The sequence below is a fragment of the Procambarus clarkii genome, chromosome 21 (assembly GCF_040958095.1).
Source record: "Procambarus clarkii isolate CNS0578487 chromosome 21, FALCON_Pclarkii_2.0, whole genome shotgun sequence".
Lineage (NCBI taxonomy): Eukaryota > Metazoa > Arthropoda > Malacostraca > Decapoda > Cambaridae > Procambarus > Procambarus clarkii.
The window spans coordinates 36,652,320-36,674,214 of NC_091170.1; the positions used below are offsets into that span (position 1 = coordinate 36,652,320).

General features: G+C 53.5%; 2 protein-coding genes across 6 annotated transcripts in view; one reads left to right on the plus strand and one right to left on the minus strand.

Annotated features, from left to right (window-relative positions):
* Positions 1 to 21,895, plus strand: part of LOC123760611 (uncharacterized) — a 379,154-nt gene that overhangs the window by 246,373 nt on the left and 110,886 nt on the right. The window contains exon 1 of one of the 5 annotated variants that reach the window (XM_069328333.1): positions 15,470 to 15,681. The exons of 2 other annotated variants lie outside the window; for them this stretch is intronic. In XM_069328333.1, coding sequence (XP_069184434.1) covers positions 15,666 to 15,681 — 16 coding nt within the window. In that variant the 5' untranslated portion in view covers positions 15,470 to 15,665. Of the gene's footprint in view, positions 1 to 15,469; positions 15,682 to 21,895 lie in introns of those variants that run through there. 2 more of the 5 variants (XM_069328337.1, XM_069328338.1) reach the window with 2 other exon arrangements.
* Positions 12,287 to 13,575, minus strand: LOC138367261 (protein rtoA-like). Its single transcript, XM_069328674.1, has 2 exons — positions 13,564 to 13,575; positions 12,287 to 12,727 (listed from the first exon to the last, which is right to left on the minus strand). Exons 1-2 carry the CDS (start codon positions 13,573 to 13,575, stop codon positions 12,287 to 12,289), a joined length of 453 nt encoding a protein of 150 aa, XP_069184775.1.

Here is a 21,895-nt window from a genome sequence, read left to right on the forward strand (position 1 = left end):
GCCCCACACACACACGCCAGCCACACACACACACACGCACACGCCAGCCACACACACACACGCACACGCCAGCCACACACACACACACGCCCATGCCAGCCACACACACACACGCACACGCCAGCCACACACACGCCAGCCACACACACACACGCACACGCCAGCCACACACACACACGCACACGCCAGCCCCACACACACACGCCAGCCACACACACACACACGCACACGCCAGCCACACACACACACGCACACGCCAGCCACACACACACACACGCCCATGCCAGCCACACACACACACGCACACGCCAGCCACACACACACGCCAGCCACACACACACACGCACACGCCAGCCACACACACACACGCACACGCCAGCCACGCACACACACACACGCACACGCCAGCCACACACGCACACGCCAGCCCCACACACACACGCACACGCCAGCCCCACACACACACACGCACGCCAGCCACACACACGCCAGCCACATCAGCACCAAGACAAAGACAGGCATGAATCAAGTATAAGAATTCGACGATGACAATGTAGGAGTTGGACCAACAGAAAGTACAAATATATAGTGATGTACCGCCAGAAAGTACAAATATATAGTGATGTACCGCCAGAAAGTACCAATATATGAAGTGATGGACCACCAGAAAGTACCACTACGTAGTGATGGACCGTCAAAAAATACCAATATATAGTGATGGACCTACAGAAAGTACCAATATGTAGTGATGGACCGCCAGAAAGTGCCAATATATATATAGTGATGGACCGCCAGAAAATATATATGAAGTGATGGACCACCAGAAAGTACCACTATGTAGTGATGGGCCGTCAAAAAATACCAATATATAGTGATGGACCGCCAGAAAGTACCAATATGTAGTGATGGACCGCCAGAAAGTACCAATATGTAGTGATGGACCGCCAGAAAGTACCAATATGTAGTGATGGACCGCCAGAAAGTACCAATATGTAGTGATGGACCGCCAGAAAGTACCAATATGTAGTGATGGACCGCCAGAAAGTACCAATATGTAGTGATGGACCACCAGAAAGTACCAATATGTAGTGATGGACCACCAGAAAGTACCAATATGTAGTGATGGACCACCAGAAAGTACCAATATGTAGTGATGGACCACCAGAAAGTACCAATATGTAGTGATGGACCGCCAGAAAGTACCAATATGTAGTGATGGACCTCCAGAAAATATCAATATGTAGTGATGGACCAACAGAAAGTACCAATATGTAGTGATGGACCGCCAGAAAATGTATATGTAGTGATGGACCGCCAGAAAATACCAATATATAGTGACGAACCAACAGAAAGTACCAATATGTAGTGATGGACCACCAGAAAGTACCAATATGTAGTGATGGACCGCCAGAAAATGTATATGTAGTGATGGACCGCCAGAAAATACCAATATATAGTGACGGACCAACAGAAAGTACCAATATGTAGTGATGGACCGCCAGAAAGTACCAATATGTAGTGATGAACCACCAGAAAGTACCGATATGTACTAATGGACCGCCATTTTCCAGACACACATACTCTCAAGGGAGGACAGCTATTGCACACATGGCCCCATACATCCACAGGGGTGGGGGGGGAGAAGATTCAGACCTGGAGAACCTGCAGAGAACTTTTATTCCCTGAACCTGTTCATTATGTTATAATGAACAGGTTCAGGGAGTGGAACGCTTAGAATCTCGAGGACACTACGAGGCGCGGTACGATGAGCCAGGTTGCTGCCTTGCAAGGTAGGGATGCAATATATATAAACTATGAAACTCTTCTCAAAGCATAAAGTGTGGAGGGATAGTTTGCTCCCTTCCCTCCTAAGGCGTCCTGATTGATTGTTTTATGGTGGTGACAACGTCGAACTGCGAACTGTTTGCACCGAAGGTGTGGTTGATCAGAAGCAAACCGCTGGAGGGCATTCACTCCAGGAACCACCAAAATGTAGGTACATCACGGGCACCAACGCTTCGTCTGGTGGAAGCTTTGGTTGGTCGATTTGTTTTAGTTTCCCCTCTCTTGAGAGTCTGTTTATATTCGTTTTCTTAATATGTATCGACCGTTCTCTTTCATTTATTATTTTTAATTGTCAAATCTTCATGTTCTCCTCCTCTTCTTGTTTTTCCTTCTGGTGAATTTATTGGGCACCGTCACTCACCCTGTGAGTGAACAGTTTTTGCACCCATGGGGTTATAAACCCACGGAACCGCCTACCCTCCAAAACCGTAAATGAGAAGACATTACTCCAGCTCAAAATTCAAACTCTTCAGGAACAATGATGGGACTTTTGGCTCCTCGCCGTCTGTCCAGGGCTCCTCGCCGCCTGTCCAGGGCTCCTCGCCGCCTGTCCAGGGCTCCTCGCCGCCTGTCCAGGGCTCCTCGCCGCCTGTCCAGGGCTCCTCGCCGCCTGTCCAGGGCTCCTCGCCGCCTGTCCAGGGCTCCTCGCCGCCTGTCCAGGGCTCCTCGCCGCCTGTCCAGGGCTCCTCGCCGCCTGTCCAGGGCTCCTCGCCGCCTGTCTAGGGCTCCTCGCCGCCTGTCCAGGGCTCCTCGCCGCCTGTCCAGGGCTCCTCGCCGCCTGTCCAGGGCTCCTCGCCGCCTGTCCAGGGCTCCTCGCCGTCTGTCCAGGGCTCCTCGCCGTCTGTCCAGGGCTCCTCGCCGTCTGGCCAGGGCTCCTCGCCGTCTGGCCAGGACTCCTCTATACCATTTGGTCATGTGTACCAGATGTGTACAGTGGGACCGCTGGGATCAACGTCCCAGCGGCCCGGTCTCTGACCAGGCCTTTTGGTTGATGTTCTGGTTAACCAGGTTGTTGGACGCGGCTGCTCGCAGCCTGCCGTATGAGTCACAGCCTGATTGATCAGGTATCCTTTGGAGGTGTTTGTCAAGTTCTCTCTTGAATACTGTGAGGGGTCAGCCAGTTATGTCCCTTACGTGTAGTGGAAGCGTGTTGAACAGTCTCGGGCCTCTGATGTTGATAGTTCTCCCTCAGAGTACCTGTTGCACCTTTGCTTTCAGTGGGACTATTTTGTCTCCTGGTCTCGTATGGGGATATTTCCGTGTGCACATTTGAAACCAGTTTCTCTAATTCTCCTCCACATTAATGTCGTTCTCACTTTTTAAGTCTGTATTTCACAGTAAAGTTTGTAATGTATTACGTCACAATATCGCCATATTAGTACACCCTACAAGAGCTGCCACTTGACTGCTTGGGTTCAGAAGCCGGCTGTAATTAACTGAGAGATGATGTAGAACAAGAAATAATCATTGGAAATCACAATCAAAAGGGCTCACACGTCCTCCAAAAGCACGGAGGTGTTTAGCCTTGTCAGATCTTAAAGCACAAGCAAACTAAATAGCTAAGGCTATTAGGGGGGTCTAACGGCTGAGTGGACAGCGCTCGGAATTCATAATCCTAAGGTTCCGGGTTCGATCCTCGGCGGAGGCGGAAACAAATGGGCAGAGTCTCTCTCACCTTGATGCACCTGTTCACCTAGCAGAAAATAGGTACCTGGGAGTTAGACAGCTGCTACGGGGTGCTTCCTGGAGGGGGTGTAACAAAAAGAAGGCCTGGTCGAGGACCGGGCCGCGGGGACGCTAAGCCCCGAAATCATCTCAAGATAAGGCTGCCATCTGAATGAGGATCAGGGACCAGATTCACGAAAGCACTTACGAACTTGTACATCTTTCCTCAATCTTTGACGGCTTTGGTTACATTTATTAAACAGTTTACAAGCATGAGAACTTCCCATTCAACTGTTGTTATTGTTATAAACAGCCTCCTGGTGCTTCGGAGCTCATTAACTGTTTAATAATTGGAAACAAAGCCGCCAAAGATTATGAAAAGATGTACAGGTTCGTAAGTGCTTGCGTAAGTGCTTTCGTGAATGTGGCCCCAGGTCGCCCCGTACAGGCGCCTTCGTCTAGGTATTCCCTCGCCCAAGACACCCAAGGTCCGCGGGGCCGCCGATCACGCCCTTCTACCACTGGTTGTGAATGTTAATGATTTAATGGCATTAGGAGAGGAATGTCTTCAGACAGGTTTTTGAGTAACTGTTGAGGGTGTAAGTTGTTTGATCATTTATCTGGCACTACAACGAGGTCACTGGTGCCGTAACAGCGAGGTCACTGGTGCCGTAACAGCGAGGTCACTGGTGCCGTAACAGCGAGGTCACTGGTGCCGTAACAGCGAGGTCACTGGTGCCGTAACAGCGAGGTCACTGGTGCCGTAACAGCGAGGTCACTGGTGCCGTAACAGCGAGGTCACTGGTGCCGTAACAGCGAGGTCACTGGTGCCGTAACAGCGAGGTCACTGGCGCCGTAACAGCGAGGTCACTGGTGCCGTAACAGCGAGGTCACTGGTGCCGTAACAGCGAGGTCACTGGTGCCGTAACAGCGAGGTCACTGGCACCGTAACAGTGACGTCACTGGCGACGTCATTGGCGCCGTAACAGCAACGTCACTGGCGCCGTAACAACGAGGTTACAGTGTGAAAGGGGGTGGGTAACTATTAGGGGAAAGCGCCAAGCCATTACGACTATATAGCACTGGGAAGGGGTCACCTTGAGATGATTTCGGGGCTCAGTGACCCTGCGGCCCGGTCGTCGACCAGGCCTCTTTCTTGCTGGACTGGTCAATCAGGCTGTTGGGCGCGGCTGCTCGCAGTCTGATGTTTGAGTCACAGCCTGGTTGATCAGGTATCCTTTGATCAACCAGGAGAAGGATTCGGGATGGGACGGAGGGAAGGAATGGTTGCCCAACTCCTTGGACGGTCGGGGATTGAACGCCGACCTGCCTGAAGCGAGACCGTCGCTCTACCGTCCAGCCCAAGTAGTTCGGCCATAGGCTACGGTGGGTGGCATTGTTGCATTCTATTCTCCATTGGGATGATTCTTTGAGGCCCGCCTGGGATTCAAAGTAAGATTTGTTTTTCCCGAGATAAGATGCTGTTTCCAGCCACGTGGATGCTGTCTCCAGCCCACGTGGATGCTGTCTCCAGCCCACGTGGATGCTGTCTCCAGCCCACGTGGATGCTGTCTCCAGCCCACGTGGATGCTGTCTCCAGCCCACGTGGATGCTGTCTCCAGCCCACGTGGATGCTGTCTCCAGCCCACGTGGATGCTGTCTCCAGCCCACGTGGATGCTGTCTCCAGCCCACGTGGATGCTGTCTCCAGCCCACGTGGATGCTGTCTCCAGCCCACGTGGATGCTGTCTCCAGCCCACGTGGATGCTGTCTCCAGCCCACGTGGATGCTGTCTCCAGCCCACGTGGATGCTGTCTCCAGCCCACGTGGATGCTGTCTCCAGCCCACGTGGATGCTGTCTCCAGCCCACGTGGCTGCTGTCTCCAGCCCACGTGGATGCTGTCTCCAGCCCACGTGGATGCTGTCTCCAGCCCACGTGGATGCTGTCTCCAGCCCACGTGGATGCTGTCTCCAGCCCACGTGGATGCTGTCTCCAGCCCTGCAGCAGAGGAGACGATCCACAACCAGGGGCGGGGGGGAGGGAGCCTGAGTGAGGGAGACACGCTCCCGAGCCTGATGATGCTTGAGTAATCATATACGAGGGTTCGATCCTCCTCGAGTGTTGACCTCGTTGTGTTGGAGTTTAATCCGTTTCGTGCGTCACCGCTCAAGCTCGTTCGTACTCCCGCACGTCCCAGTCCTCTCAAGTCCACGTTCACGCATGCGTCCGTCCTCAAACAGGAAGCCTAACTTTGTTAACGCGAGGGTGGGGAGGGTGAAGGGGGCGTGCCAGGGTGCACGGGTGGGTGGGGAGGGTGTTGGGGCGTGCCAGGGTGCACGGGTGGGTGGGGAGGGTGAAGGGGGCGTGCCAGGGTGCACGGGTGGGTGGGGAGGGTGAAGGGGGCGTGCCAGGGTACACGGGTGGGTGGGGAGGTTACCTTACCTTGAGGTTACCTTGAGGTGCTTCCGGGGCTTAGTGTCCCCGCGGCCCGGTCGTCGACCAGGCCTCCTGGTTGCTGGACTGATCAACCAGGCTGTTAGACGCGGCTGCTCGCAGCCTGACGTATGAGTCACAGCCTGGTTGATCAGGTATCCTTTGGTGGTGCTTATCCAGTTCTCTCTTGAACACTGTGAGGGGTCGGCCAGTTATGCCCCTTATGGGGCAGGGTGGAGGGTGAAGGGGGCGTGCCAGGGTGCACGGGTAGGTGGGGGAGGGTGTTGGGGCGTACCAGGGTGCACGGGTGGGTGAGTGAGGGTGTTGGGGGCGTGCTAGGGTGCACGGGTGGGTGGGGGAGGGTGTTGGGGCGTACCAGGGTGCACGGGTGGGTTAGTGAGGGTGTTGGGGGCGTGCTAGGGTGCACGGGTTGGTGGGGGAGGGTGTTGGGGCGTACCAGGGTGCACGGGTGGGTGAGTGAGGGTGTTGGGGGCGTGCTAGGGTGCACGGGTGGGTGGGGGAGGGTGTTGGTGCGTGCCAGGGTGCACGGGTGGGTGGGGGAGGGTGTTGGGGGCGTGCTAGGGTGCACGGGTGGGTGGGGGAGGGTGTTGGAGGCGTGCCAGGGTGCACGGGTGGGTGGGGGAGGGTGTTGGGGCGTACCAGGGTGCACGGGTGGGTGAGTGAGGGTGATGGAGGCGTACCAGGGTGCACGGGTGGGTGGGGGAGAGTGTTGGGGGCGTGCTAGGATGCACGGGTGGGTGGGGGAGGGTGTTGGAGGCGTGCCAGGGTGCACGGGTGGGTGGGGAGGGTGTTGGAGGCGTGCCAGGGTGCACGGGTGGGTGGGGGAGGGTGTTGGAGGCGTGCCAGGGTGCACGAGTGGGTGGGGGAGGGTGTTGGAGGCGTGCCAGGGTGCACGGGTGGGTGGGGGAGGGTGTTGGAGGCGTGCCAGGGTGCACGGGTGGGTGTGCCGGGCGGCCTTGTGCTCCTTACCCAGGTAGCAGCCCACCACCTCCCCGCCTCAGCCCCGGCCACCACCCCGACCCCCTGCAGCACGCTGCCTCTCATCACCAACACTGGATTCAACATTCACGTAAATAGCAAAATAAATAATGACAAAAACAGCATTAGGTAAAGTTGTTTAAGCTACACCTACACAAGGCTCCAGTCGGGCCGCATCTCCAATACCTACACTGCCACTACACACCTTGAGGAAAACTAACATGCAATACCTACAAACAGTGCAAAGCGAGGCACTGAGGACAGCTTAAAAAATCCACTGTCAAACACGGCACTAGGAACGACTTAACACGGCACTGAGAAGAGGAATCAAACACCGTCCAGCACGTGACGGCTGTAAGAAGCCCTGAACATACAAGCACTGACCATCAGACTGCAGCACCATGCCACCAGGGTGAGCTACACCATCCACATGCTGGAAGACCCAGTGCTGGCAAGACTACTACAAGAGGAGACCCCCACACCTCCTGGCCCAAGAGCTTGGTCTTACTCCAGGACGATCAAGACCAATAATAAATACATGCAAGAAAACCCAAACAGTAAACATAAAATGACTTTGCAAACAGAGCATGAAATCGTGTACATCAGCATCTGGGTGTGTGCATAAAAATGATATACAACATTCATATGAGGAGCCACAAGATCTTCTATGAGTACTCTTTATTTTCTTCTCTGAGGCTAGGGGTCCCTACACTTGCACCAGAGGTGGTACCCCTTCACACATGTATGTACATTAATATATATATTACAATATATTTGAAGAACTTGCCAGCTCTCAGGCAAAAAAAAAATCGTATTTTCTGCCAAATACACTTACATGGTGTCAGCAAGGCGGACAGCTCGCCTGCTATCTTTACTCACACTATATTCCACATATGTACCAATTTTCCCCTTGCCTGTACGCTTGTCAGCTTTACTCGAGAAAAATAAATATAGTAAAAATAAAAATAATAATAAAAACAATAATAATACACAAGGAAGTCACACAAACGTGATATATCAATGAAAAAGTCAAGCAATAAGGGAATTCGAACCTTGGACTTGGGTACTCCCAAGCCGCTCACCCCCTTGCTTCCCGACCATTACATGGTGTATACCATACAGACCATGTCTTGGTCCTAAGGTAAGGTACGCGGCTTGGGAATACACAAGTCGAGGGTTCGAATCTCCGCATTGCTCCAATTTATTTTTTCAATAAACATAATAATTATAATAATAATAATAATAATAATAATAATAATAATAATAATAATTATTATTATTATTATTATTATTATTATTATGTCAAAATACAGATGTGAATGCGGGGATTCGAGCCGGGATGGGCTGTGTATTTCGTGAGAGGTGAGGACGCCGAGTCTGTGTGTGTGGCGGAGAAGGTCTTGCGGGTCAAGTGAGGTCGATGATAGGAGCCGTGACCTGTTTCACATGGAAGATCACGGCGGTAGAGTCCGTGTCTGAGGAGTTAGTGACTAGCGGCCACTCCGAGGCAAGGCAACTGTTGTGTCCGTGATAAACAGTGCCCAATTATCAAGGGAACCAGTGTGTGTGTTTCAGGCAGTATGAAGTACTGGCTCTATTAGCAGTGACAGATTATAGAGCCAAGTGGTCAGTGGAACCAAGAGCTAGTGGTTCAAGGCAATCAAGAGGAACGGCCTACTTTCTGTAACAGTGAATTAACAGTGGCAAGGTGTCAGTGGAGCCAGTTTGAGGGGTATCTCACAGTATATAGTATTGGCACAGAGTATGACAGTGATTTGTGGTGCTGAGCGGTCAGGGGCAGCCCGAGTAAGAAGTTCGGACACCTTAGTTAGTTGGCACCGTTATACAGACGGCAAGGTACAGTGCCAGAGTAGCAGTAGAACCTGAGAGGACGGTTTGAGGTGTCGCAGAGGGCAGACACGCTTAGAGGAGCAGTGACCAAACAGTGCCAGGTGAACTACAGTGCCAGCGTGGGCACCTCGAGAAGTTCCATAGCGCAGGTATCTGTGTAGGTGACCATGAATTAATTGTATTGTGCTCACAGGTGAAGGTCTGTACGCGAGCAACAGTTCAGATCCCAGAGCGTGGGTCCCCTCTCTCTTGCGTTGGGTCCCTCGCAAGAGAGTGACCCAAACGCAATGTGTTTTGACCCCAAACCCAAAATTTTAGGGTTATTTAAATGCTCAAAATTCTAATATAAATTTCAGGGGTGAGTGCGTGCTTAATAATTCTAAATACTTGCGAATATATGCAACCATTTCCTGGATTTGGTCTGAACTCTCGTCCGTCTGTCCCCGAGAGGTTTAAGATGAATTCAATTTAAAGCCTTAACGAATAGAGCTTATTTATATATATTGTACTCCACTCGATATCATTTCGATCTTGAAATTGGGGTCTTAAAATTTGTCTAGAATAACGGTTATCTTTTCCGTGTGGTAAAAACCAACCATAATCGTTATTTACTGGATAAATGATTTCCTCTCCGGCTCGGGGGAAGGAGGTCCTCGCGTGTGTGTTATATTATCATATTATGGTTCTGTAAGTTTATCGTAAATCATGCGAGTAAGTGACTTCAACGGTGTTAGCCTCAGATATATTTTAAACTTCAGTAACTCAAATATTATTGCCTCGTATTTTACACAAAAAGTCTTTTCCCACTCAATTATTTTCCCAATATTTGTTTATTCTGGCGACTGATGTATTTTTTTCAAGATATGTTAGAAACCTCAGTAATGGGATCTTGGAACATAGAGAAGTAAAGAACTGGTTTGTCGTTATCGAAACCGTCGTTATCCGAAGTTAGAGATCATTCTCGAGAACAGGTTCAGTCCCTCAGTGAGCGGGGTTTCGAAAGTTTAGATATTTTGTAATGGTGGCGCCTTTGATATGCGAATATAACGGAGTCTATATATTTAAGAACTTCGGCTTTTATTGGATAAAAATGTCTCGTCTTTGCAATTCTACAGTTAACTTTAACTCAATTTCTTTAGTTCTCCCTTTTCTCAAGTATAGTTTTCTATGTTGTATTATGTGATTTTTTGTTACTGTTTATAGGAACTAATGACATTAGTTATTTGTTGTAATTTTGACTTTGAACTGACGCTCAAGGTCACAATGAAATAAAATCATGGGTTGTGTTATCCGTAGAGTTGTGTTGTCTCTCGAATCATACATTCAAATGTCTACACCGACGGCTCAGTCCAGTCTTCTACTGGACGGACTGCAGCGGCATGTAGGTTTTATAGAAATAATATCTGCACAAAGACTGTCAGTGTCAGGTTAAACAACTGGCTGACCTCCACACAAGCAGAACTAGCAGCATTACATTTAGCAACCAGCACATTAAAAAATATTGGAGGAGGAATAATATTCTGCGATTCAAAGTCTGCTCTTCAAGCAATCGAAAACTTCTCTTGGAAGATCGACAGCAAGAACCTAATACTCCCAATTATAAATGACCTAATTGATGCACAGAGTAAAGGGTCTCGAATCTCCTTTGTATGGATACCCTCACACATAAATATAACCCATCATAATGAGACAGACATTGCAGCCAAACTAGCGTGTAACAAGTTTGAAGTTGAATTAGATCTAGGTATCCCCATCTCTGCTGTCAAAACTGTATTGGTCCAAACTTTCAGATCTGATAGGAAAGAACTTACTGACTCCCAACGACCTGAAAGTACTAGTATAAAAAGCTATGATTTGTTCAGATCTGAAACCTACATCTATGGACAGCACAAAACGTCCACTAGACTCTGCGACACAGTGGTTGCAAGGATCAGGTTGGGTTACCGTTACCTGTGGCAGGTGGCTGCAGGTGACGGGTCTCCCAATCCTGAGCACTCAAGTTGCAAACTCTGTGAGCAGGAACTACGGCATGATCTCCCGCACTACATCACTGAATGCCCAGTTATTAGACCTTTCAGACCAGTTGGCATGAGGTACCTGGAGCTTTGCAATTACTTTATTCACTCTCGTATTCTTGAAGATATCCTCACAGTATACCCAAAATTTGCCAGTGCAGGCTATTAAACACATGGCCCTGTATGACTAACCATCCTGCGAGATGGGGACTTGTATTACCACTGCTACCTTATTCAATCTTGTGTTGTTGATATCCTCAAAATGCATCCGGAGTCTGCCAGTGCAGACCGCCTATCACATGTCTCTGTATGACTAACCATCCTGTGTGATGGGGATTTTATAGCATCACCTAGTTAGCTTTTTTTTTTGACACACTGTACTCCACTTCATATAGTCTAGGGTAGCTGCACTAATGCAGATGTACCTCATAACTTAATAAAAAAAAAAAAAAAAATTCAAAAGGTCTGAATCTTGCATAGCTACGTGATGCTAAAATCTCCATCACACAGGATGGTTAGTCATACAGAGGCATGTGATCAGTAGTCTGCACTGGCAGACTCCGGGTGCATTATGAGGATATCATCAACACAAGAGTGAATAAGGTAGCAGTGATAATAAAAGTTCCCAACTCGCAGGATGGTTAGTCATACAGGGCCATATGTTCAGTAGTCTGCACTGGCAAATTTTGGGTGCAATATGTGGAGCTTTTGACACACTGTACTCCTCCTTCATATAGTCTAGGGTAGCTGCACAAATGCAGATGTATCTGTGTTAGTAAAATAAATCTTTGATTCATTGAATACAATCTGAAGGGTGATTAGCCGAGGGCGGACCGCCCCAGGGCGCTGTCCGAGTCGTCGACGGACCGCCCCAGGGCACTGTCCTAGTCGTCGACGGACCACCCCAGAGCACTGTCCGAGTCGTCGACGGACCGCCCCAGGGCGCTGTCCGAGTCGTCGGCGGACCGCCCCAGGGCGCTGTCCGAGTCGTCGGCGGACCGCCCCAGGGCGCTGTCCGAGTCGTCGACGGACCGCCCCAGGGCACTGTCCTAGTCGTCGGCGGACCACCCCAGAGCACTGTCCGAGTCGTCGACGGACCGCCCCAGGGCGCTGTCCGAGTCGTCGGCGGACCGCCCCAGGGCGCTGTCCGAGTCGTCGGCGGACCGCCCCAGGGCGCTGTCCGAGTCGTCGGCGGACCGCCCCAGGGCGCTGTCCGAGTCGTCGGCGGACCGCCCCAGGGCGCTGTCCGAGTCGTCGACGGACCGCCCCAGGGCGCTGTCCTAGTCGTCGACGGACCGCCCCAGGGCACTGTCCGAGTCGTCGGCGGACCGCCCCAGGGCGCTGTCCTAGTCGTCGGCGGACCGCCCCAGGGCGCTGTCCTAGTCGTCGGCGGACCGCCCCAGGGCGCTGTCCTAGTCGTCGGCGGACCGCCCCAGGGCGCTGTCCTAGTCGTCGGCGGACCGGCCCAGGGCGCTGTCCTAGTCGTCGGCGGACCGCCCCAGGGCGCTGTCCGAGTCGTCGGCGGACCGCCCCAGGGCGCTGTCCGAGTCGTCGGCGGACCGCCCCAGGGCGCTGTCCGAGTCGTCGGCGGACCGCCCCAGGGCGCTGTCCGAGTCGTCGGCGGACCGCCCCAGGACGCTGTCCGAGTCGTCGGCGGACCGCCCCAGGGCGCTGTCCGAGTCGTCGGCGGACCGCCCCAGGGCGCAGTCCGAGTCGTCGGCGGACCGCCCCAGGGCGCTGTCCGAGTCGTCGGCGGACCGCCCCAGGGCGCTGTCCGAGTCGTCGGCGGACCGCCCCAGGGCGCTGTCCGAGTCGTCGGCGGACCGCCCCAGGGCGCTGTCCGAGTCGTCGGCGGACCGCCCCAGGGCGCTGTCCGAGTCGTCGGCGGACCGCCCCAGGGCGCTACTGGCCACATGTGACTGGTGGTCACACGACAGAGAAGAGTATGACAGACAAGGTCACATTGAAACACGACTGTTAAACACCTCACACGAACCTTCCAGAAGGTTCTTGGAAAAGCAAAAATAAAGTTTTCCAAGGACTGAAATTAAGCAAAATATAATTAGTAGAGACAAGCTTGTTTCTTAACTACTGACATGGCCATATATATATCTACTATACATATAGTAGAAGAGAAAATATATCTGTTGAAAGTTTGAGTCCATGCGGTTGGGGGTCAGCCTCACCCAAACTGGCAGAGGGAAGGGTCTGGGGTCCAGGATGAACATAGGCTGGTTCTGATCGCCATAATGCAAAAGGGAACAGCGTGCCAGGGTCACATTCAGACCCCTACGACGATTATTGACACCGCCCGCCAGCTACACTGCTAAATATTTTCAAAACCGACTTTTCAGAAAATTTTTGGTCTTCTAGTAATATGCACCATTATGCACTGATCTCAGGAGTAATTAACAGAAGCGTCCTGTCAATAATGGCCGTACTCGCATAAAACAGAGGATTTTTCCTAAGCCTCAAAGGTTTCCCAAGCCACGGAGGCTTGAGAATCCTGAGAAAAAAGATGCCCAAGTAAAGGTTCCATCCATATATAATAATAATTAAACTCAACATCATTTTTACAAAGTCTTAATTTTCTTAAGGATATTTTCCATTCTACGTAAATACCTTCTACCATCTAGAGGCTAAAGAAACACTAAATCATTTAATCTTTCCAGTTTATTGATCGACGTTTTGACAGCAATGTCACATCTTCAGGAATAATCGCTATACACTAAAAGCAGAGGTGTACCAAACTTACATGCAGAAACATGTATAAATGTGGGTTCACCTCGCTCTACGCTTCACCTACGCCTTCACCTTCACCTTAAGTACGGGACCAAACAGCCAGAGCTCAACCCCCGCAAGCACAACTAGGTGAGTACCTAGCCTCCTTAATCATAGAGTAGGGAGCTTGCTGTCTCACGCCATCCCTTAGTTGTCTCTCGGGTCTGCTGTCTTCTCTCTGGGGCATTACAAGACAACTGTATGCTCCAAGTCGAATGGACCGCGTTCTTGGTCCATTTTATGTCAACTTAATTAAAAATGCCGTTCAGCTGTGGCGTCATAATCGGCTTAGTGCGGTGGGCTGGTCCCTGGTGAGCGCGGGCACCGCCCATGCCCCGCGCGAGCGCGGACACCGTCCGTGTCCCGGGCGAGCGGACTCAACAAAGTGGAGTCTCAGGCTAGGTCATCCTGTCGTGTCAGTGAACGTCATCCCTCGTTTCGTCACCCCCCTTTGATTCTTTCACCATCCCCCCCCCCTTACCTATCCCTCCTGGCATATGACCCAGTAAGACTCCACAGGCGAGGCGTCCCATTGGTCTCCAGGTTACCTGGTTGATTGGTTGATAGGCTGTGTACTTATGGTACACATAAGTTCTGGCGTCCTCTCCCAGGGGCGGGGCCTGGCGTCCTCTCCCAGGGGCGGGGCCTGGCGTCCTCTCCCAGGGGGCCGGGCCTGGCGTCCTCTCTCAGGGGGCGGGGCCTGGCATCCTCTCCCAGGGGGCGGGGCCTGGCGTCCTCTCCCAGGGGGCGGGGCCTGGCGTCCTCTCCCAGGGGGCGTGGCCTGGCGTCCTCTCCCAGGGGGCGGGGCCTGGCGTCCTCTCCCAGGGGGCGGGGCCTGGCGTCCTCTCTCAGGGGGCGGGGCCTGGCGTCCTCTCTCAGGGGGCGGGGCCTGGCGTCCTCTCCCAGGGGGGCGGGGCCTGGCGTCCTCTCCCAGGGGGGCGGGGCCTGGCGTCCTCTCCCAGGGGGGCGGGGCCTGGCGTCCTCTCCCAGGGGGGCGGGGCCTGGCGTCCTCTCCCAGGGGGGCGGGGCCTGGCGTCCTCTCCCAGGGGGGCGGGGCCTGGCGTCCTCTCCCAGGGGGGCGGGGCCTGGCGTCCTCTCCCAGGGGGGCGGGGCCTGGCGTCCTCTCCCAGGGGGGCGGGGCCTGGCGTCCTCTCCCAGGGGGGCGGGGCCTGGCGTCCTCTCCCAGGGGGGCGGGGCCTGGCGTCCTCTCCCAGGGGGGCGGGGCCTGGCGTCCTCTCCCAGGGGGGCGGGGCCTGGCGTCCTCTCCCAGGGGGGCGGGGCCTGGCGTCCTCTCCCAGGGGGGCGGGGCCTGGCGTCCTCTCCCAGGGGGGCGGGGCCTGGCGTCCTCTCCCAGGGGGGCGGGGCCTGGCGTCCTCTCCCAGGGGGGCGGGGCCTGGCGTCCTCTCCCAGGGGGGCGGGGCCTGGCGTCCTCTCCCAGGGGGGCGGGGCCTGGCGTCCTCTCCCAGGGGGGCGGGGCCTGGCGTCCTCTCCCAGGGGAGCGGGGCCTGGCGTCCTCTCCCAGGGGGGCGGGGCCTGGCGTCCTCTCCCAGGGGGCGGGGCCTGGCGTCCTCTCCCTGGGGGGCGGGGCCTGGCGTCTTCTCCCAGGGGGCGGGGCCTGGCGTCCTCTCCCAGGGGGGCGGGGCCTGGCGTCCTCTCCCAGGGGGGCGGGGCCTGGCGTCCTCTCCCAGGGGGCGGGGCCTGGCGTCCTCTCCCAGGGGGGCGGGGCCTGGCGTCCTCTCCCAGGGGGCGGGGCCTGGCGTCCTCTCCCTGGGAGGCGGGGCCTGGCGTCTTCTCCCAGGAGGCGGGGCCTGGCGCCCATCATGAAGAGCGTGGGGTGGGTGAGGGCAGGGGGGTTTCCCTGAGCCTAGTTATAGTTGTGGCTGTGAGGGGCTGACGTTCAGCTCTTGCGTCAAGCTGTTGAACCACAAAGCGACTGATGTACAGGTTCTCAACCTGGAGGCTGTATGTGGAATCTGCCTTCGCTACTGCGCTCTTCCATTTGTTCACAACTCTGATGCTGAACGGAACAAAATATATATTTTCTGTGACTTTGTCTGAGCACCGCTTACGCAAATAATGTCTTCTGTACATGGTGAGTGTGTCTCCCCTTGTTTCTCTTCCAAGGACATGAGTTTTAATTCTTTAACTGTTTCCTTATAACATACATCTGAGCTCTGGGGTTAGTCTGGCGGCATACTTTTGAACTTGCTCTAGTTTTGTGTCGTGTTGAGGGAGCTAAGGACTCCACGGTGGCGCCGCGTGTTATACAACTTGGTCTGCCATACACGTTATATCAGGTTCTAAATGTTAATGCGGATCTTTAGAGACATGTTGTATTGGCTAACTTTGTATATGTAGCTGAAGATACCTGGTCGATGAGGCCTTCGATGACAGATTTAGCGAGATATCAGCTCTGTTATCTTTTTCTCTGTCTGATTCTAGTAGGTTTTCCTCTCATGTGGTACCTTGTGTTCTGTTTACAGTTTCATTATTTACACAACATTCAGTTAAACTCTACTGGCCATTTATTTTAGTTTGTGCAGATCGCCGTGATTTTTTTGTTTTTGTCGTCCATCCTATTTATCCTCCTCATATAAATTGCTGATATATCATCAGCAAACGTCAGTAGGAAGGAGTGCAGCCCGTGTGGGAGCATTTACACGCTCAGGAAGAAGAGAGGCCCAAGCACGGGGTGCTGTGGGAGCCTGCTGGTGGCTCCCTCACCACTCTCATCTCTCCACCACCCTCACTGCTCCCTCACCACTCTCATCTCTCCACCACCCTCACTGCTCCCTCATCCTCGCTGCCCCGGGGACGACACACTCTACACCTGCTGGTAGTCACCTGTCTGGTACTGGGAGGGGTAGCACATACCTTCCGGTGTGGGGGGTCGTGACGCCCTGCACGCCACCATGTGGATGGCAGGGAGCGCCGCCCTTGCACCCGGGGCACGCAGCGCCGCCCCTGCCCCCCGGGGCACGCAGCGCCGCCCCTGCCCCCCGGGGCACGCAGCGCCGCCCCTGCCCCCCGGGGCACGCAGCGCCGCCCCTGCCCCCCGGGGACACGCAGCGCCGCAGTGTGATCACTGGGCCGAGATAAGGAGAGATGCGAGAAAGATGAGGTGAGCACTTGGGAGGTGCAGCCTCACCAAGGCTGAAGCAACACTTCCCGCTCACCATTCCTGGAAGACAATTGTTTTATCGCCGAGGTGACATTTGCGGATGTTTGTGGTGGTGGGCCCCGTGTTGGCACAGTCACGGTCCTGTGTCCTCCTCCGTCATCCCTGATCCCTGGGGTGGGTGAGGGGTCCCTGGGGTGGGTGAGGGGTCCCTGGGGTGGGTGAGGGGTCCCTGGGGTGGGTGAGGGATCCCTTGGGGTGGGTAAGGGATCCCTGGGGTGGGTGAGGGGTCCCTGGGGTGGGTGAGGGATCCCTTGGGGTGGGTGAGGGGTCCCTGGGGTGGGTGAGGGGTCCCTGGGGTGGGTGAGGGATCCCTTGGGGTGGGTGAGGGGTCCCTGGGGTGGGTGAGGGGTCCCTTGGGGGTTGGGTCAGGGATGGGGGTTTGAGAGGAGGTTTGGGCGAGCGAGACTTGTCATTTGATGCACATTTGGGCCCCGCTTTTAATGCCTGGCAAGAATATAAATTAGTGAGACGGTGTGTCCCATGTCCACTGTCACGAGGACGGTGTCTCCTGATGTTGCTGGTGGCGGACAGGACACCAGTGACGACAGCTGGCCCGGGGACACGTCCTGGTTGATACCTGGTTGATGGGGTTCTGGGAGTTCTTCTACTCCCCAAACCCGGCCCGAGGCCAGGCTTGACTTGTGAATTGTCCTGTCTTACACTATTGACTGAAGTGTACCTTGTATGGTGAGTGATGGTGAGTGTAGGCACGGGGGGTGGCGGGGGGCAGTTACACCTGCGGTGATGCCTCATCCTCAGTGGGTAGTGTAGCTGATAGTGACCAGGGGCCAGATTCACGAAGCAGTTACGCAAGTACTTACGAACGTGTACATCTTTCCTCAATCTTTGACGGCTTTGGTTACATTTATTAAACAGTTTACAAGCATGAAAACTTCCCAATCAACTGTTGTTATTGTTATAAACAGCCTCCTGGTGCTTCGGAGCTCATTAACTGTTTAATAATTGGAAACAAAGCCGCCAAAGATTGAGAAAAGATGTACAGGTTCGTAAGTGCTTGCGTAACTGCTTCGTGAATCTGACCCCTGGCTGTCACCTGACCAAGCCTGGCCCCGCCTGGCTTAACCAAGCCTGGCTTAACTTTACAAGGTAAAGTGATTATCAAGAGAAAGCACTAAGCCATGACGACTATATAGCACTTGGAAGGGATGAGGATAAGGATTTGGGATGGAAACGGTAGGGAGTGGGGGGGGGGGTAATGGTGCCCAAGCACTTGGGGATGGTCGGGGATTGAACGCCGACCTGCATGATAAAGACACCGTCGCTCTACCGCCCAGGCTTGAGTAGAAGAACTCCCAGAACCCAGTGCAGGTAAACCCCAGGTATGTGGTCAAGAGCTCATTATGTCACTGTTGTTGATACTGTTGCAACTTTCCCCCTGACACTGTCGCTCTTGCTCCTGTTCACGTGGCTCCTGTTGCTCTTGCTCCTGTTGCTCTTGCTCCTGTTCACGTGGCTCCTGTTGCTCTTGCTCCTGTTCACGTGGCTCCTGTTGCTCTTGCTCCTGTTCACGTGGCTCCTGTTGCTCTTGCTCCTGTTCACGTGGCTCCTGTTGCTCTTGCTCCTGTTGCTCTTGCTCCTGTTCACGTGGCTCCTGTTGCTCTTGCTCCTGTTCACGTGGCTCCTGTTGCTCTTGCTCCTGTTCACGTGGCTCCTGTTGCTCTTGCTCCTGTTCACGTGGCTCCTGTTCACGTGGCTCCTGTTGCTCTTGCTCCTGGTGCTCTTGCCTACCATTAGAGCCATAAGACGCTGTTGTTAAGAGTGTCCCTGTTGTCAGAGACTGCCGTGGTGGCCGAGTGAGGGCAGTGTTGGCCGGTGTGAGACGGCCCTCCACTCACCTCACACGAGTTTTTCACGTCACAGTTTTCACAGTTTCACGTCACAGTTTTCACAGTTTCATGTCAGTTTTCACAGTTTCACGTCACAGTTTTGTAAACTTTTCCTCGCCTTCCGTTGTCCATTTTTGGCACTTGTTGTCGGAAGTAGCTTTTATTGTTATTGTTGCTCCAGTGCCCTGATTTGCTCCCCCCCCTCCCCCCCACATACCAACAACCTGCTCCCCCCCCTCTCCCTCTGCCCCACTCTACCGAGGGAGGAGGGGGGGGGGCAGGGGGGGGATGTAGCCTGTAGCTTCGAGGTGCTCTGCTTTTTGTCCGGCAAAAGCGGGAGACACCAAGCTGCCTCCGGAAATTACAAAGACCACCACTGGAAGCCCTTCTCTTCCAGAACTCGTTTTGGCATCCTGTTGGCGGCGTCGACGCAGCATTCCTCCGGCGGCCCTGGCTGGGAGGAGTGGGGGGGGGGGGGGGGGGGGAGAGGCCGAGGGGGGGGGTCATTACGTTGTCGCCAGGTAGCGGGTCGAGGAGGCTGTCCCAGTTTGTTGTGTCGGTCGCTTCCTCGACGCTTCCTGCGTCCTCTTCCTGCGTCCTCTTCCTGCGTCCTCTTCCTATCTCCTCTTCCTATCTCCTCTTCCTATCTCCTCTTCCTATCTCCTCTTCCTATCTCCTCTTCCTATCTCCTCTCCTTCGTCCGTCTCTTGCACTCCTCTACCGAGTACAGAAACTAGGCATTGCATGAGAGTAGGTCCTGTTGTAGTGTCCCCGGGTACTGTATGGGAGGACTGTACTAGGGGGGAAGGGGGTTGTCACATCAGAGGGAATAATGGTCCCTATTATCAGCACCCGCATCTACCTCCCTGTTGGTGGGTGACCTTCACCTGGCCCCCCAGGGGTTCCTGCCCACACCTGGCCCCTCAGGGGTACCTGCCCACACCTGGCCCCTCAGGGGTACCTGCCCACACTTGGCCCCTCAGGGGTACCTGCCCACACCTGGGCCCCCAGGGGTACCTGCCCACACCTGGGCCCCCTCAGGGGTACCTGCCCACACCTGGGCCCCCAGGGGTACCTGCCCACACCTGGGCCCCCTCAGGGGTACCTGCCCACACCTGACAAGTGTAGTTTAGTGCTTGGGGAGACGATGGGAGGGGAAGGTATGGGAAGACCTCTTCCCTAGGGTAAGGGGAACCTACCTACAGTGTAGTAATTCCCCAACCATTGGAGTTTACTTATTAGGGAAGAGGGTACTCTTGTAAACAAATCCACAAGGGCCGTGACGAGGATTCGAACCTGCGTCCGGGAGCATCCCAGACGCTTGTTGTTTACCTCATGGGTAGAATGCGGCTTGGGCATCTTGCCGTAAGAGGGAGAAGATAGGTCTATCTGTGACCCTATCTCTCTCACCCGGGTCCTAATGGGACTACTGCTTTCTCAGGACCAGTCCCATTAGGAGAGGGTACCACCAAGTCAAAGACCTTTTGTAGCACAATGGTCTACGTCCCCCGGGTCGTAACCCAGGATCCCGGGATCAGTTCCAGGGCGGGACAGAAATTATTGCTAATGATAATCTCTATTTAAGGAAAAAGTACATGTATGCAAAATGGGTTACAAGCAGAATGTTGATTTCTAGACAGAGCAAGTATATACTATGCCTTAAGTCACTAGTACGCACGCCGCTTCGGCCGTAATGTGAAAAAAAACACTTAAAACAAAGACTTAAAACTAATTGAGATCAAAAGCGTGAATTTAACACAAGTACAAAAAAAAGTGGCAATTACATGTTGAACGGAACAGCAGAAATTGTAAGAATTCAACAGATAGTAAGTTTACCTGAATAAAGAGAAGGAATACATTCTTGTAAAGTTTTTACACGGCAGATATCAGCAGTTTTACAAGTGTTATATAACACTTGTTGGGGAAGATCAGTAGTTGATCTTAGGAGGACCTGGATAACCTTAGGTACAGCCTTCCTGTCCTCGACAACGGCAGTTACATTATAATAATATCAGGAGACTTAAAGCAAATAGCAAGAGCCAGGGAAACGATAGAGTGGATAAAGAGAAACACTGAGAACAAGGAATGCCACGCCAGTGATGGCACTCTTCACAGCACTGGCACGGTGTGGAATATTGTTCCGTCCTCGCCTCACCTTTCAAAGCAGCCGAGAGCAAAGCCTTTACTCCCACTGAGAATTTCAGAAAAATTTAAACCACCGAGATCGTCTCAAGGCATTCAAAGTGTTACAGTTACTATTCCGTGAGACCATTTCGTCTATTTCCACTCTGTCAATTTCCCTGAGTATTCGATACGTTCCTATCATATCCCTCCTCTCCCTTTTTTCTAGTGTCGTAAGGAGTTTAAAGAGATCTCATAATACTCATGAACAGTACTGGAACATCATGTTCCAAACCTGGACAAAAATATTACAACGTGTTGGAGTGATGGATATGGTAGTAAAGTGCAAAACAAGTCCAATGAAGAGGAAGTGGCATTGGATCAATGTCAACGCCATCTGTTGAGCGCACCCGACCCCATTTGATGTTTCCCAGTGGAAGGCTGTGATCTTACTGACACCTGTGTAGTTTCATTCTTACTATACAAATTTTATTCTTCAGAAGTGATGTGGAGAGTATCTTGGTGGCCAAGAGGCAGTTCACCAAGAGTGACCAACAAGAGCAGTGCTGAACACAAGACTTGTTTTGATGGGCACAAGTAGAGCCTAGTGAGTGGTGCGAGTGAGTTGTCTGGTGTAACAACCCAGTTATTGGTGATTGGAGCGACGTATCCCGGGGTGGTCCAGTTACCTGGTTGATACCTGGTTGATGGGGTTCTGGGAGTTCTTCTACTCCCCAAGCCCGGCCCGAGGCCAGGCTCGACTTGTGAGAGTTTGGTCCACCAGGCTGTTGCTTGGAGCGGCCCGCAGGCCCACATACCCACCACAGCCCGGTTGGTCCGGCACTCCTTGGAGGAATAAATCTAGTTTCCTCTTGAAAATGTCCACGGTTGTTCCGGCAATATTTCTTATGCTTGCTGGGAGGACGTTGAACAACCGCGGACCTCTGATGTTTATACAGTGTTCTCTGATTGTGCCTATGGCGCACCTGCTCTTCCTCTTGTCTTACTGGATGGAATTAGCGTCAGTCTGCCCTCTTAAGTTAAGACTTGATAGAGGTGAAGCCTTTAGAGGAAGCCAGCCAGCATGTTGCTGGAGATTTGAATCGGTTTTTTGACACTGTGGAAGACTGGTCCGTGAATGGCTGAGAAAGGTGGAC